Below are 17,023 nucleotides of genomic sequence, written 5' to 3' on the forward strand. Positions count from 1 at the left end.
ACTGTCTAGTCTGGTTCTAATCACTTATCAGTTGGGATAATGATTCCTTGAGTTTCACTGAAGATGGTAACTAAAAGAAGAGATCGTGTTCAAAAACGAATGCCGAAATAAAAACCCTGTTATGGGAACCATCATAAAAAAAAAAAAAAATAAAAAAATAAAAAAAACTGAAGGTTTATTTATTGCTGTTAAGTTTGATAACAAAAAAAAAACTTCCCGATTGAAGAATAAGGTGTCAAATGTATTAGTATATGCCTTTACTTTGTCCAAGTTATTTTTTATGAGAATCTAAAAACTGTAGGCATTTGAGATATTAGAGATTGGTTGTCTATATATATAATACGTGAAGCCGTTTTTTGTTAACGCAACTCCTCCCTTATTTGTGGACCAATTTCAACGTTTGAGGTGTCAAAAGATTCATCTCAATATGTAGTTTTGCAATAAGGTTTTAGAATTTTAAAATTCCTGCTCTTAAGGGCGTGAGACCCTCTCAAAGGTCGGGTTTTCCCCATAAGAAATACATTGAACAAATTTAAAAACAAATAACAGCTGTTTATAAAAAGAAACTCATTAGCTTTTTGGGAGTAAATATTGATGTTTGTATATTCAGTAGGTTAAGACCAAGTTAAACAGTTAATCAGTTTTGTTGGAAGAACAGAAAATGCCTCAAGTTCAAAGAAGAAATATTGAACACGGAAGGAGTACACAATTAATAATAAGATATATTGCGCGTATGAGGAGAGTAGAAAAAGAGAGGCCTGGTCTAACAGATTCCCATCCAGATACACATTCACTTGGTAAGATGAATACGAATTGCCAGTTCTGCTTTGCGACTTACTTTGGAAGTGAAAAAATATATGAAGCTCATATAGTGTTGCCACGGTGGGAAAGTTAACTTGCCTAATGTCAGATCAAATGAGTGCATGCAAGAAATGTTTACTTCAGACACTGACAGATTGAGATATTTCAAAACATTTAGTAGAAACTACAATAATGCCTTGACTATATTAAGTTCAAGTAGTAAGACTATACCAAATCTTGGCGGACCTTATGTTTTATCGTAAACTTTTGTATTACTCGCTCTACTTCAATTGAGAAAAAAACGTAAATGGATTGTTTACTACTATGTTGTGTTGCCAGTTCCTCGGACAAACTTATACAACGTTTTTGACTGAATTCACCAACACAATCAAGAAATTTCAAGTAAAAAATAATAAGTTTCAAAAACTCATTTGCTATTGAAAGTTTTAGTGGCAATATTAGACCATACATAAGTGAAGGAATTAGTGTGTAAGTATTGAACGATCGAGTAGTTACAGTCAAGTTTATTTTTATGATTCCGGAGAGGCAAACAATATACGCTGTTCAAAAAGAGAAAATTAAAATTGCTATCCAAATATTATAGCTACAAGAGTTATCCAACCTATTTCAACAAATGTATACATACTTTCAGAACTTTAGGACAGGTATTAAGAGAAACTCCACTGAACAACGTGATAATAGAACCCAGATGCGGGGCATATACCGTGACTGACAGACAACACGTTAAATTACGTTAACCAACTTTCAATGGTGTTGCTGCTTTAGCCTATTCAAAGCAGATTATAGCTGTCCAGTTGGTAACCCAGAGTTTGTGGGTAAAAAATGGAGCACATGAAATGGTTGACATCACCCCACTTTTTAGGTTACTCTACGGAGAAAATTCATTTGATCAGGGGAATGTCTCAAATCAAAGAAATGAAATGACCCAACTTTAATTACTTAAGACAGGTTATCAGTAAGGTAACAGTGTTCTTCAATTCTCAATGCTGGAAAAACTTTGTTGCAACATGTTAACTCTAATTGAGGCAGATAGTTTTGTATTCATTAGAAGTTATCAGTTAAAACTGAGAGCAGAATTAATGTAGGTGAACATTGACGATGCCAATAGAAATATTTAAAATTAGTTTCTAGCAAGTTTTCAAACAACTCTAAGATGTAACTAAAGTTACTCGAATTTAAGCATAAGGTTTTCCTCGGCGTTATGTTTCATACTATGCGGCTCATTGAGCCGCACGGGTTCTCTAGTATTTTATTATTCTTTGTATGAAAATCAACCGTAAAAAAATTATCATTATTACAACAATTTAAGAGTAGGCCTAGTTATAATTTATCTGCTTAGAATGTATTTGTGTTCTCTGATTGTTTTGTATTTTAACAATTCCTCTGGAAGTACAATGTGTAGTAGAGAATAATTAGGTGTCCAAGCAACTTCAGTTAACTTCCAATCATCTGAGCTCCGGTTATCTGAGAATCCAGGTTGTCCGAGTTAGCTCACGGCTGAAATATATATTTTTTTTTTTACCCAAATTCCAAATTATTATACTAGGTATGAGTTTCAATTGAAAATAATACTAATACATAAGTCTTGTTTTGTTATGCATACTGTTAGTTTTGGTTAAAAGTATTCTTTAGTAAAATATTGCATTACAGTAGACTATCCGGACTCCTCTGGACCGAGGCCAGTCCGGATAACGGGTTTTTCGGTAAAACCGACGTCCCCAAAAACTCGTTAAATGGACCATTTTAATGCATGTAACCCTACGTAACATTATGTACCAAGCGTATTAAATACGTATTTAGATTTGATAGGCCCTACATTAATTTTTTCATACAGTTAAGTTTTTCTTTCTTTCATCGTTATATTGTTATTTTAAATTCTACGTTTAGTACCTTATAATATTAATTTTAGGGACCGTTTGGCCTATTATAGTCTTAAGCATAAATTGTAGATAAACGGGTTTCATTCAAAGATGGGTTTGCTTATACTTAAGAGAAAAATAAAATTTTACGAAAAAATATCAAGAGGTATGAAATTGCAAGTAAATTTTATGCCGATTAAGAATTTGGCATTTATACAGGTACAACTTCACAAATTGAGTAATTACACCAAAAGTTAAGTTAGTCCGCCCCTTAATCCTGCCCTTCGCCTGGACTAAAAATTGCCCATATTTATTCCTCGAGTTAGTCTTTGTTGCCCAGTTGTGGATTAAATATTTGGCTCCGAAACCCGATCGAATAACATTTAATTCGAGGATTAAGTAACCCGTGACTCCGAAACCCATGAGAGTAAGTCAGGGACTAGTTAACTCTCGGAATAGACTTAGTCGTTGACTAGCGTAATCCTCGAGCTCCGAAACCCGATTTTTTAGTCCTAGAATAAAAACTGGTTTGAACTGGATTTTAGTCCAGGAATAGCGTTAGTCCCGAGCTCCGAAACCGGCCCTTAGTAAGTAGTGTGCAGTATTTCTTAAATGGCAAGAGTTTGCAAATAATCTATTGTAATAAAATTTATTATTGAAACAAAAACAAATGGGTAATTAATGCTTATTTTTAAACAATAGGTCTATTTCGGCCATGAATTAGCCATTTGAATGAACAGAGCAATGTCTGAAAGAGTCTTGAGTGTGAAAAAATAAATAAAAAAATATTTAATTCTTACCACCTTTGCAATCAGGGGTGACACTGCACTACGGTCATTTCGGAGATATGTGTAGAACTACCACTATGCACCTAAAGATGGAGTAATTTCAGAAACGGCTGTAGTGCAGTATCGCCTCTAATTGCGAAGACAGTAAGAATGAAATATATTTTTATGTGTTTAAAAGGTGAAATAAATTCTAAGCAATCAAAAAGTTAACCTCTTTGCACTGCAAGAATCTCATGTGTATGTATGTGTGTATTTTGAAAACACTAGTAGGCTAAGCATACTTTTAATTTTGGTAAATTTTGTCCCAAAACAATCAAATTTGGTGAAACTGCATTTATACGTAACTTGCACTCTTCTTGTCATTTATCACCCTACTTCTCACAATGATAGCAACAACCCTTTGTTATAAATACAAGCCTCAAATATTAAATACCCCACCCCTTGCGGCAGCAAGAACTTTGCATACTTAGCAGCTTTCCACTTGCCTAGTTGGATTTTTGTTAAAAAATATTTCTTTACTAAAGTACCGGTAAGTCAGATCCATTCCCTAATAACCTTATGTTAAGAGAGTACTTAGGTTTGCTACTACAAAAAAGGTATGACTAATACCTGAGGTGTGCTAAATTGCTAAATATATAAATTCGCTGAAAGCTTCAACGTCAATTAATGAAAGATGACACCTAGTTTAATTTTGCTTGCTATCAAAAATAAAGGACACTATCCAATAATAATAATAAAATCAAATAATAAGTTTTAAAATATATTTAGCCTTTGACTTACTTATTGTTGTATTCACACATCCACATCTTGATATTTTTGTCGTTAGATGCACTTAGTAAATGTGAATCGTCAGCTGAGATATGAACTGATCGAACTGATGATGTATGAGCCGTGATAACTTTTCTTTTATGTTTAATCTGAAAAATATAAACGTTTATAACTGAGTAAAGATTCTTGTACTAACTTAAGTTAAAGCACATTTTTACATTGACCGAAAACATCTATAAGCTTACTATGGTAGAAAACATTTTTTAAGTAACTTGTGCTTGGTTTGGATAGATTTATGAAGAAATATATAAGTAAAAGCTAAATACCGATTCACATAGCTAGCTGTGTTACAAAAACTAGTTAATTGGCAAATTGTTGATCTGGTATAGGAATTACAATATGTTTTTAAAAGTAAGACCTTTTCAACAGTCTACAACAAGAGATAATGGAGTCATGTTTAAATGTGCTAAGCTTTTCAACATTGCTATTTTTTTCAACCCAAAGGTGTGCAGCCGATGTCACCCTCTAGTTTACATTGTAAGGTCCTGAATTGGAGCTATGTTTGAATTTGAGTGGGAAACGCTGATACCGACAGTGTTCATCCAAAAGGGTAGGAGTGAGAGACCTCCAAGAACCACAAACAAGATCCATTCTAACGGTCGGTGCAAGACTAGCCTCTTCTCTCTGTTAACTTCCCTAATAGCCCTACACCCGCTCTGGTCCAAAAAACCTATTGAAATAGGTAATAATAAAACTTAGTTATCGTCCCCATTGGTGGACCTCAGTAGTAAGTATAAGTTACTGGTACCTATTAAATATATTGTTATTATTATAACTACCACGATTATTGTTGTAACTGCTTTTGGTTATATTCTCTATTGTCGAATATAGGCTACGAAAGTTGTAAACTAAAGTTGTTAAACCACACACGAGATTGGTTAGCTTTATTTAGAAAGTAGGCCTAATTTGGTTATAGGGTGAAAGAGCTCATGTCCATAAGGGACTGTCTCTATCTATAGTAGCCTACCTTAAATAAGTTAAATTACTTTACTTTATTCTCCTAATAACGTAAATTGAACTGATAGGTGACGGGCGTAACGGCTCAGTCTATAATATTAATTCTATAGTATAGCAGCACTCTTTAAACTCTACTGCCTCTATAGTAGGTCTACTCGAAAATAAATTATTTGACTTTATTACACTTATATAGCATAATTTTAACCAATGGATGGTGAGCCTAGCAGCTCGGTTCGCTTTTCATACCGATTCAGAATAGGCCTACGATTAGTTAGGTATCTAAATGAAATGAAATGAAATGCTTTATTTCCGTAAACATGACACATGTATGGAAAAAGTCAAATAAACTAATACTAAGTAAGAGTAACCAACTAAAAAATTGCAACAGTTATATGATTTGTTTTTTCCTGTTTGCTCCATTCATAGAAAATAAAATAAAAACCACACTTGCAAAACTCATAAAAGGTAGAATCAAATAAGGTAGAATCAAAAGGTTAACTTAAGGAGAAGTAAACAAACAAACAAATCCAAAAACAACGCTAGCAGCTGATGTAGGCCTACCTATCTTCAGTAGCCTACTATTTTAAATGTGATTAAAAATAGAACAGTCCTTTAATTGAGGTTTCTGCCTTTAGCAGAGGGTTTATCGAAAAACTGATATTTTTCGGGGAAGTTTCAGATCAAGGCCTTTTGTTCAAGTAGCCTAAGCGGTTGATAGGTGTACGGCTTATGGTTTTCTCAAAAGTTCAAATATAGATATACATATATAGATGGATAACTTGAAATTTTACTCACTGAAGGTGTCCAAAGACGCAATGTCCGATCTTTCGATGAAGAAGCAAATGCCTTAGCATTATGTAGAAAGCAGACATCAGTTACTTGGTCGGAGTGACTTTCAAATTTGATGGCATGGGCGTGTTTCTTTAAATTCCATAAAATTAGGTTTGTATCTGTGCTGCTAGAGACTAATTGCGTGGAGTTTGGGTGAAAAGACAACCCTGTGATCTCTCCACGGTGTCCAGTAAGGCGTCTTAGAAGCGAAGGGTCGCACTCACTGTTGGATTCATACATGTTTCTGGAAAATATTGGCAGTTTATGCATTAATTTTTTCTACATTAAGTTAGGGCTTAGGCTTCACATAGTTAGAAAAAATTTAAACCATCTTCACAAACTTGCACATGTACATTAGGCCACCTTTTTTACTGATTTGATTTGAAACTCACGTAAGTGTGAGTACTTATCAACTTACTAACTTATTAAGATAAGTTAACATGCGATTTGTACATTTGGTTCTTAGGCCAGTTTTAAAATAGCCTAAGACACAATTTGGTAATTCAGAACCTTTTTTCCTTATGCCTATCTACCAATATTAGGCTATTTTAAGGACTTTTTTCTTTGGCACTTTTGGGGAAAACGACTAAGTAATTTCACCCTTAAAATCACATTTGAACATCGAGAAAAGTGCTATGTAACTTAACCCTCCAAGTGTCTCTAGTTTTGGTCTTAATGTTCGCCCATTTATTGCGCAATCGCAGGGTTTTATTAAAATGTATCTTAGAAACTTAAAAACAATGTAAAGTATACTGTTTTATATATCATTTTGTTTGGAAAATTATGGGCATCAATGTAACATATAAAACATTACAAAAAAATGTTCAACAATTTTTGTGGGGTTTACATTTCTCAAAAATTATAAAATAAATGAAAAAAATTTATGTTTGCGCTCAATAAATTGATATAATTTATAGGTATACAAATATTTTAAAATAAGTAGGTACCTACTTCTTCAGGATCATCAACCAGCCCTTCAAAATCACTTAGGTAAATCTTCTTATAATGCACCACGTATATCACTACTTTTGATTTTGAACACTAAAACAATGATAATGTAATAAAACACATCAGTCATCGGTGCAAAGTTAAACCAAGCTGTTTACAAATACGCACGTCAGCTGACTGCTACAATATTTTTGGAACTAAAATGAAAAGCGTATAGAAACAGACATCAGGAGAAAGCTCCGAATCTGCTGAAAAAAACGATACCTAACTCGATCCAGTTCAATCCGATTCAGTCAGTCCCAGAGCCGTCGCCGTAAACAGTGTTTGTGAGTCGCAAAAGCGACACATAACACTACAGCCTACAGCGGATGTGTTATGAGTCGCTTTTACGACACATAACACTCGGAGGGTTAAGTTAAGTTTTAGAAATTGCAAAAACTTTATTTTACTTTCAATGGTATTTTAGGCTATTAAGTTAAGTTAAGGCCCATTTGAAAACCCCTTTTTTCCTCTTGCACTTTTTTGGGCAAACACCTAAGTTAACCTAACTTATTTTACCCCACAAAATGTGTCTGAAAATCATGGAGTGTTATAAATTACTAACCTAACTAAAGTATCGGCTCATTTGACCGGTAGGCCTAAGTGTCAATAACTGAATACTAACTTAAAAAACCTAACTTAACCTAAAATAACCTAACCTTGGTTTACTCAAAATCTGTCATTTTCGGCACTTTGCTAAGTAACCTAAAATCGGTCATTTTCGGTACTTTGCTATTTTTTTTACGACTTTTCAAACCTGGTTTTCTGGGTAAAAACACACAGACGGCATTTGCTGAAAAAGTGTTTAAAATGGCCTAGGGTTAACTTAAATAATAGGCTAAAAAAAGCACGAAGGCTACAAAAAAAAAAAAATTTCAAGTGCCAAAAATTGTTGACTTCTAGCGCTTTTGACGATGTTCAAACGAGACTTTCAGGGTGAATAGTCGTTTCCCCCATAGGTGCTAAAAATTGCCTAATTTTGGTAAGTTAGCGTACATAGATAAGGAAAGAAATGTTAGGTATATATTTTTTATAACATAGGCCTAGGCTATAAGTATCACGCCTACCCAGTACGGACTTATAAGCTAAGTTGAGTTCCATTAGGCCTACCCATAAGTGTCATGGATAAAGTTAACTTAGGGCCTACACTGATACAACTTTTAACGGTAGGTAGCCTAGGCTTTCAAAGTTTGTTGAATTGATCACCCATATTTTTCAGACAATTCTTTTACCTTTTAAGCGATTAGATTCAGTAAGAAGCAAAAACAGTTTGCTTGTTTAATTTTGTTTTGATGGGTAACATGTGATTGGTGTGAACCTGGCAATAACTCCAGCCATAAGTAGTGCGCGCGCCCGAAAAAATCTATTGCTGGCCGTTTTGCGGCAAAATGCGACCGCGTAACATGAAACCGATGATGTCACCAGATAAAGGACAGTTTAACGGACACAACAGTATCAATATCATGTACCTGGGGAATAAGAAAGGGGGGGTAAAGTCAGCAATAAGTAGTGGGCGCGCCCGAAAAAATCTATTGCCGGCCGTATTGCGGAAAAATACGTCCGCAAGCAATAATAACGACGATGCCAACAGATAGAGGACACTTCAACGGACACGACAGTATCAACATCATGTACCTGGGGAGTAATTTAGGGGGGGTAAAACCAGCAATAAGTAGTGGGCGCGCCCGAAAAAATCTATTCCCGGCCGTATTGCGGAAAAATACGTCCGCGAGCAAAAATAACGACGATGCCAACAGATAGAGGACACTTCAACGGACACGACAGTATCAACATCATGTACCTGGGGAGTAATATAAGGGGGGTAAAACCAGCAATAAGTTGTGCGCGTGCCCTTTCAAATCTATTGCTGGCCGTATTGCGGAGAAATACGTCCGCGAGCAATAATAATGACGACGCCAACAGATAGAGGACACTTCAACGGACACGACAGTGTCAATATCATGTACCTGGGGAGTAATATAGGGGGGGAAAAACCAGCAATAAGTTGTGCGCGCGCCCTTTCAAATCTATTGCTGGCCGTATTGCGGAAAAATACGTCCGCGAGCAATAATAACGACGATGCCAACAGATAGAGGACACTTCAACGGACACGACAGTATCAACATCATGAACCTGGGGAGTAATTTAGGGGGGGGGGGGTAAAACCAGCAATAAGTAGTGGGCGCGCCCGAAAACATCCATTCCCGGCCGTATTGCGGAAAAATACGTCCGCGAGCAATAATAACTACGACGCCAACAGATAGAGGACACTTCAACGGACAAAACAGTGTCAATATCATGTACTTGGGGAGTAATATAGGGGGGTAAAACCAGCAATAAGTTGTGCGCGCGCCCGATAAAATCTATTGCTGGCCGTATTGCCGAAAAATACGTCCGCGAGCAATAACTTATTGCTGGTTTTACCCCCCCCCCCTAAATTACTCCCTAGGTACATGAAGTTGATACTGTCGTGTCCGTTGAAGTGTCCTCTATCTGTTGGCGTCGTCGTTATTATTGCTCGCGGACGTATTTCTCCGCAATACGGCCAGCAATAGATTTGAAAGGGCGCGCGCACAACTTATTGCTGGTTTTACCCCCCTTATATTACTCCCTAGGTACATGATGTTGATACTGTCGTGTCCGTTGAAGTGTCCTCTATCTGTTGGCATCGTCGTTATTATTGCTCGCAGACGTATTTTTCCGCAATACGGCCAGCAATAGATTTGAAAGGGCGCGCGCACAACTTATTGCTGGTTTTACCCCCCCTATATTACTCCCCAGGTACATGATATTGACACTGTCGTGTCCGTTGAAGTGTCCTCTATCTGTTGGCATCATTGTTAATATTGCTTGCGGACGTATTTTTCGGCAATACGGCCAGCAATAGATTTTATCGGGCGCGCGCACTACTTATTGCTGGTTTTACCCCCCTAAATTACTCCCCAGGTACATGAAGTTGATACTGTCGTGTCCGTTGAAGTGTGCTCTATCTGTTAGCGTCATCGTTATTATTGCTCGCGGACGTATTTCTCCGCAATACGGCCAGCAATAGATTTGAAAGGGCGCGCGCACAACTTATTGCTAGTTTTACCCCCCTTATATTACTCCCCAGGTACATGATGTTGATACTGTCGTGTCCGTTTAAGTGTCCTCTATCTTTTGGCATCGTCGTTATTATTGCTCGCGGACGTATTTTTCCGCAATACGGCCGGGAATAGATTTTTTTGGGCGCGCCCACTACTTATTGCTGGTTTTACCCCCCCCCTAAATTACTTCCCAGGTACATGATGTTGATACTGTCGTGTCCGTTGAAGTGTCCTCTATCTGTTGGCATCATTGTTAATATTGCTTGCGGACGTATTTTTCGGCAATACGGCCAGCAATAGATTTTATCGGGCGCGCGCACTACTTATTGCTGGTTTTACCCCCCCCCCCCCTAAATTACTCCCCAGGTACATGATGTTGATACTGTCGTGTCCGTTGAAGTGTCCTCTATCTGTTGGCGTCGTCGTTATTATTGCTCGCGGACGTATTTCTCCGCAATACGGCCAGCAATAGATTTGAAAGGGCGCGCGCACAACTTATTGCTGGTTTTACCCCCCTTATATTACTCCCCAGGTACATGATGTTGATACTGTCGTGTCCGTTGAAGTGTCCTCTATCTGTTGGCATCGTCGTTATTATTGCTCGCGGACGTATTTTTCCGCAATACGGCCAGGAATAGATTTTTTCGGGCGCGCCCACTACTTATTGCTGGTTTTACCCCCCTTATATTACTCCCCAGGTACATGATGTTGATACTGTCGTGTCCGTTGAAGTGTCCTCTATCTGTTAGCGTCATCGTTATTATTGCTCGCGGACGTATTTCTCCGCAATACGGCCAGCAATAGATTTGAAAGGGCGCGCGCACAACTTATTGCTAGTTTTACCCCCCTTATATTACTCCCCAGGTACATGATGTTGATACTGTCGTGTCCGTTGAAGTGTCCTCTATCTTTTGGCATCGTCGTTATTATTGCTCGCGGACGTATTTTTCCGCAATACGGCCGGGAATAGATTTTTTCGGGCGCGCCCACTACTTATTGCTGGTTTTACCCCCCCCCCCCCTAAATTACTTCCCAGGTACATGATGTTGATACTGCCGTGTCCGTTGAAGTGTCCTCTATCTGTTGGCATCATTGTTAATATTGCTTGCGGACGTATTTTTCGGCAATACGGCCAGCAATAGATTTTATCGGGCGCGCGCACTACTTATTGCTGGTTTTACCCCCCCCCCCTAAATTACTCCCCAGGTACATGATGTTGATACTGTCGTGTCCGTTGAAGTGTCCTCTATCTGTTGGCATCATTGTTAATATTGCTTGCGGACGTATTTTTCGGCAATACGGCCAGCAATAGATTTTATCGGGCGCGCGCACTACTTATTGCTGGTTTTACCCCCCCCCCCTAAATTACTCCCCAGGTACATGATGTTGATACTGTCGTGTCCGTTGAAGTGTCCTCTATCTGTTGGCGTCGTCGTTATTATTGCTCGCGGACGTATTTCTCCGCAATACGGCCAGCAATAGATTTGAAAGGGCGCGCGCACAACTTATTGCTGGTTTTACCCCCCTTATATTACTCCCCAGGTACATGATGTTGATACTGTCGTGTCCGTTGAAGTGTCCTCTATCTGTTGGCATCGTCGTTATTATTGCTCGCGGACGTATTTTTCCGCAATACGGCCAGGAATAGATTTTTTCGGGCGCGCCCACTACTTATTGCTGGTTTTACCCCCCTTATATTACTCCCCAGGTACATGATGTTGATACTGTCGTGTCCGTTGAAGTGTCCTCTATCTGTTAGCGTCATCGTTATTATTGCTCGCGGACGTATTTCTCCGCAATACGGCCAGCAATAGATTTGAAAGGGCGCGCGCACAACTTATTGCTAGTTTTACCCCCCTTATATTACTCCCCAGGTACATGATGTTGATACTGTCGTGTCCGTTGAAGTGTCCTCTATCTTTTGGCATCGTCGTTATTATGGCTCGCGGACGTATTTTTCCGCAATACGGCCGGGAATAGATTTTTTCGGGCGCGCCCACTACTTATTGCTGGTTTTACCCCCCCCCCCCTAAATTACTTCCCAGGTACATGATGTTGATACTGCCGTGTCCGTTGAAGTGTCCTCTATCTGTTGGCATCATTGTTAATATTGCTTGCGGACGTATTTTTCGGCAATACGGCCAGCAATAGATTTTATCGGGCGCGCGCACTACTTATTGCTGGTTTTACCCCCCCCCCCCTAAATTACTCCCCAGGTACATGATGTTGATACTGTCGTGTCCGTTGAAGTGTCCTCTATCTGTTGGCGTCGTCGTTATTATTGCTCGCGGACGTATTTCTCCGCAATACGGCCAGCAATAGATTTGAAAGGGCGCGCGCACAACTTATTGCTGGTTTTACCCCCCTTATATTACTCCCCAGGTACATGATGTTGATACTGTCGTGTCCGTTGAAGTGTCCTCTATCTGTTGGCATCGTCGTTATTATTGCTCGCGGACGTATTTTTCCGCAATACGGCCAGGAATAGATTTTTTCGGGCGCGCCCACTACTTATTGCTGGTTTTACCCCCCTTATATTACTCCCCAGGTACATGATGTTGATACTGTCGTGTCCGTTGAAGTGTCCTCTATCTGTTGGCGTCGCAGTTATTATTGCTCGCGGACGTATTTCTCCGCAATACGGCCAGCAATAGATTTGAAAGGGCGCGCGCACAACTTATTGCTGGTTTTACCCCCCTTATATTACTCCCCAGGTACATGATGTTGATACTGTCGTGTCCGTTGAAGTGTCCTCTATCTTTTGGCATCGTCGTTATTATTGCTCGCGGACGTATTTTTCTGCAATACGGCCGGGAATAGATTTTTTCGGGCGCGCCCACTACTTATTGCTGGTTTTACCCCCCTTATATTACTCCCCAGGTACATGATGTTGATACTGCCGTGTCCGTTGAAGTGTCCTCTATCTGTTGGCATCATTGTTAATATTGCTTGCGGACGTATTTTTCGGCAATACGGCCAGCAATAGATTTTATCGGGCGCGCGCACTACTTATTGCTGGTTTTACCCTCCCTAAATTACTCCCCAGGTACATGATGTTGATACTGTCGTGTCCGTTGAAGTGTCCTCTATCTGTTGGCGTCGTCGTTATTATTGCTCGCGGACGTATTTCTCCGCAATACGGCCAGCAATAGATTTGAAAGGGCGCGCGCACAACTTATTGCTGGTTTTACCCCCCTTATATTACTCCCCAGGTACATGATGTTGATACTGTCGTGTCCGTTGAAGTGTCCTCTATCTGTTGGCGTCGTCATTATTATTGCTCGCGGACGTATTTCTCTGCAATACGGCCAGCAATAGATTTGAAAGGGCACGCGCACAACTTATTGCTGGTTTTACCCCCCTTATATTACTCCCCAGGTACATGATGTTGATACTGTCGTGTCCGTTGAAGTGTCCTCTATCTGTTGGCATCGTCGTTATTATTGCTCGCGGACGTATTTTTCCGCAATACGGCCGGGAATAGATTTTTTCGGGCGCGCCCACTACTTATTGCTGGTTTTACCCCCCTAAATTACTCCCCAGGTACATGATGTTGATACTGTCGTGTCCTTTGAAGTTTCCTCTATCTGTTGGCATCGTCGTTATTATTGCTCGCGGACGTATTTTTCCGCAATTCGGCCGGGAATAGATTTTTTCAGGCGCGCCCACTACTTATTGCTGACTTTACCCCCCCTTTCTTATTCCCCAGGTACATGATATTGATACTGTTGTGTCCGTTAAACTGTCCTCTATCTGGTGACATCATCGGTTTCATGTTACGCGGTCGCATTTTGCCGCAAAGCGGCCAGCAATAGATTTTAGCGGGCGGGCGTACTACTTATTGCCAAGTTATTGCCAGGTTCACACAAGTTAACATGTGTACAAATTGATGTAGGCCTAGGCCTATTCATGAGTGAAATAGCTTGTTGATGTACTAAGTTACGTAGGCCCAATTTATTTAGAGAAATTGACCAATCTAACTTCAAATTAGGTTTCTTCTGAGGCACTTAAAATTAATTTTTACTTACCGGTTACCGGTAAACTTAGCTGCTATTAAGTTTAATTTTGACTGTAATAAATTGCTTGTCACTCGCTACACTAATATTCTTAATGTACCATTAATCGTGGGTCAGAAAGAAAGAATCAAATAAATTAATACGTTTTAATTTTGTAGGATTTTAGTTTTAGAAATTAGAACCCCTCGATCAATCTATTCATTCTCATGTCTCATTGTCTCATACTCAAATCCAGTGTTGCCAATCCAATATGGCCCAATTACCCCCTCCAGAGCAAAGAATTACCCGCTTTTTCTCAAAATTACCCTCAACAAACCAAAAATTCCCTTTTAACACTCTTGCCTGTCTCTAAAAGTAACGAATACAAAACCTGATAAATTAGTTTTTGAGTAGGCAGAGGATACGCGTCCGGTAACCGGACGTGGATTAGACGTCCGGCAATTACTGTCATAACCTAACCTAACCAACCAAACTTGCTGATAGTGAAAAAATCGAATTAAAGTGAAATTCTTTCTCTATAAAAAAAATTATAAATGCCAAAAATTCTAATAAAAGATGTACAGTTAAGAATAAATGGTATTCAATGCAAACTCTTCGACAAAAAGTTAAAGTCATCAATTGGATTCGAACCCTGGACCTCTTGCATATCAGCCGAGCACCTTATCCACTACACCACGAACACCGATGGCTGGTCATTGTATTGTTGTGGTAAAGGCGTTCCAGGCTCCCGCAACCCCATGACGTCATTGCCGTACGCCTTATCCACGTCCGGTTACCGGACGCGTATCCTCTATGTTTTGAGTAATCCCACAAATTAAGATGTAAAGAACTAAATATAGGACTTGAGACTTGTAATTAACCTTCATAATGAAATTTTCAATCTTACTGACCTTAAAAAAATAATTACATTAAGTTACTTAGGCCTACAATGATTTGGTTTTTTTTATGATAGCCTATGTGATATAATTATTTAGTAATGAGTAAGTACTGTTAAAAATTTAATTTTTTATTAGTTATAGGGAGAAAATATAGTTATTATAACCAATCAATATTATTATTCCCCTGTTTTATGTTTTTCATCCTCTTTAGAAGTAGACTAGAGACTAGTTCCACCATGGTATCAGGCATTAAATTAAGGCCAGGCAACCCAAAAGTTTTTCCACTCCAATCCAAAAGAAAATACTACAAAAAACCGTACTTACTGAAACTGAACCGAACCGAACCGACTGAACGCTGTAGCCTACTAGTGACTGAGTGAGAACTGAACCAAACTGATGAAGGTTAAGAGAAGTAGTGTAAAACAATAAAAAGTCTATGAAATTACTTTAATGAAAAAAAACAGGGAAATATTTTTCTTTTAGTGAAATATAAAAGTAATAATACGAAAAACAAATAATATTTGATCAGTTGTCATTTACCCGCTTTTTACCCGCCTATTTGCCATTACCCGCAGCATTACCCCCAGGTAACTAAATTACCCGCTTTTCGGGTAATTACCCGCTTTTTGGCAACACTGCTCAAATCTTCAACTTCAACAACGACAACTAACTGACAACAACGTCAACAACTTGAATTAAACTTACTTGAAATTTTTAAAAATATCCAAATAAACAACGATGCTACCAACCAAACGGAAAACATACCCAGTTGTTATGAAATGTGCGGTTTTGGTCTCATAACTCATAATAACGCACCATATAGGTAATCTGCATGGTAGAAGCATAGAATAAATAAACACCATATTACATTACTTCATCTATGGTAGAAAGAATCTGGATTATAGCTTAGATAAAACATATAAGTTACTAAACCCATAGACTAACATGTTTTATCTATGCTACTCCTAACCTTAATCTATCTTAATAGATTATTGCGAGTACAGTCACGGTCACCCAGCACCCTCAGTCACCCCAGTCAACTCCTTGACCGCCTTTAACTCCGGGCCACGGCCTTCGAAGTGGAAAAACGTTGCAAGTAGGGTTGTAACAGCTGTTTTGTTTGGAATCAGCTAATGGTACTTGTGTGTATTTACGAAAGCTTAGTTACTGGACTGTGAAAATATGTACTCCGCTTTAAATGTACAGATAAATTTTCAAATCATATTGTTTTGGTTTTCAATTCTGTATGTTTTATTTTCATTATTTAAGTAAATTTGTTTTCATAAAGTACCTGGGAACCAAGCTTTGCTCGGGGAAAATCATTCCCCCACTCTGTTATGCCAGCCTTTACTACTTCCTTCACCATTTCCTACGTCATGGACATGTTTCCATCCCTTCTCATAGCATTTCAGTATTTCAATTGCAGATACATAAATCTAACTGTTACAATTGGTTTCTAGTTCCCAGACTCCACACTGATCGCCTTATCCTTCACCTTTTCCTACGTCGCGGACCTGTTTCCCTCCCTTCCCATTGCATTTTAAGATTGCAGATACCTTAATCTAATCCTAATAAACGGTTCCCACACTCCGGACTGCTCGCATTGACTACTTCCTTCACCACTTCCTACATCTCGAACCTGTTTTCCTCCCTTCCCATAGCATTTTAAGATTATATATACCTTAATCTAATCGTCATTAACAGTTCCCACACTCCGGACTGCTCGCCTTTACTACTTCCTTCACCACTTCCTACGTCGCGGACCTGTTTCCCTCCCTTCCCATAGGATTTATTAGGATTGTAGATACCTTTAATCTAATCGTCATAAACAGTTCCCACACTCATCCGGACCGCTCACCTTTATTACAGTATTTCCTTTACCACTTCCTACGTCACGGACCTGTTTCCTTAACTTCCCATAGCATTTTAGAATTGCAGATACCTTAATCTAATCGTCATAAACAGTTCCCA

The 17,023-nt window shown here is 38.8% G+C and overlaps 1 protein-coding gene across 2 annotated transcripts in view; it reads right to left on the bottom strand.

Moving 5' to 3' along the window:
- LOC128990927 (POC1 centriolar protein homolog A-like) overlaps positions 1–14,375 on the bottom strand; it is a 36,492-nt gene extending 22,117 nt beyond the window's left edge. The window contains exons 1-3 of one of the 2 annotated variants that reach the window (XM_054413586.1): positions 14,194–14,375; positions 6,050–6,329; positions 4,250–4,386 (exon numbers count right to left, since the gene is read on the bottom strand). In XM_054413586.1, coding sequence (XP_054269561.1) covers positions 4,250–4,386; positions 6,050–6,325 — 413 coding nt within the window. In that variant the 5' untranslated portion in view covers positions 6,326–6,329; positions 14,194–14,375. Of the gene's footprint in view, positions 1–4,249; positions 4,387–6,049; positions 6,330–14,186 lie in introns of both variants that reach the window. The other variant, XM_054413585.1, reaches the window with a different exon arrangement.
- Positions 14,376–17,023: the final 2,648 nt, after the last annotated feature.

The sequence above is a fragment of the Macrosteles quadrilineatus genome, unplaced genomic scaffold (assembly GCF_028750875.1).
Source record: "Macrosteles quadrilineatus isolate MER2022 unplaced genomic scaffold, UCM_ALF_1.0 Scaffold_3__2_contigs__length_128488019, whole genome shotgun sequence".
Taxonomy (NCBI): Eukaryota; Metazoa; Arthropoda; class Insecta; order Hemiptera; family Cicadellidae; genus Macrosteles; species Macrosteles quadrilineatus.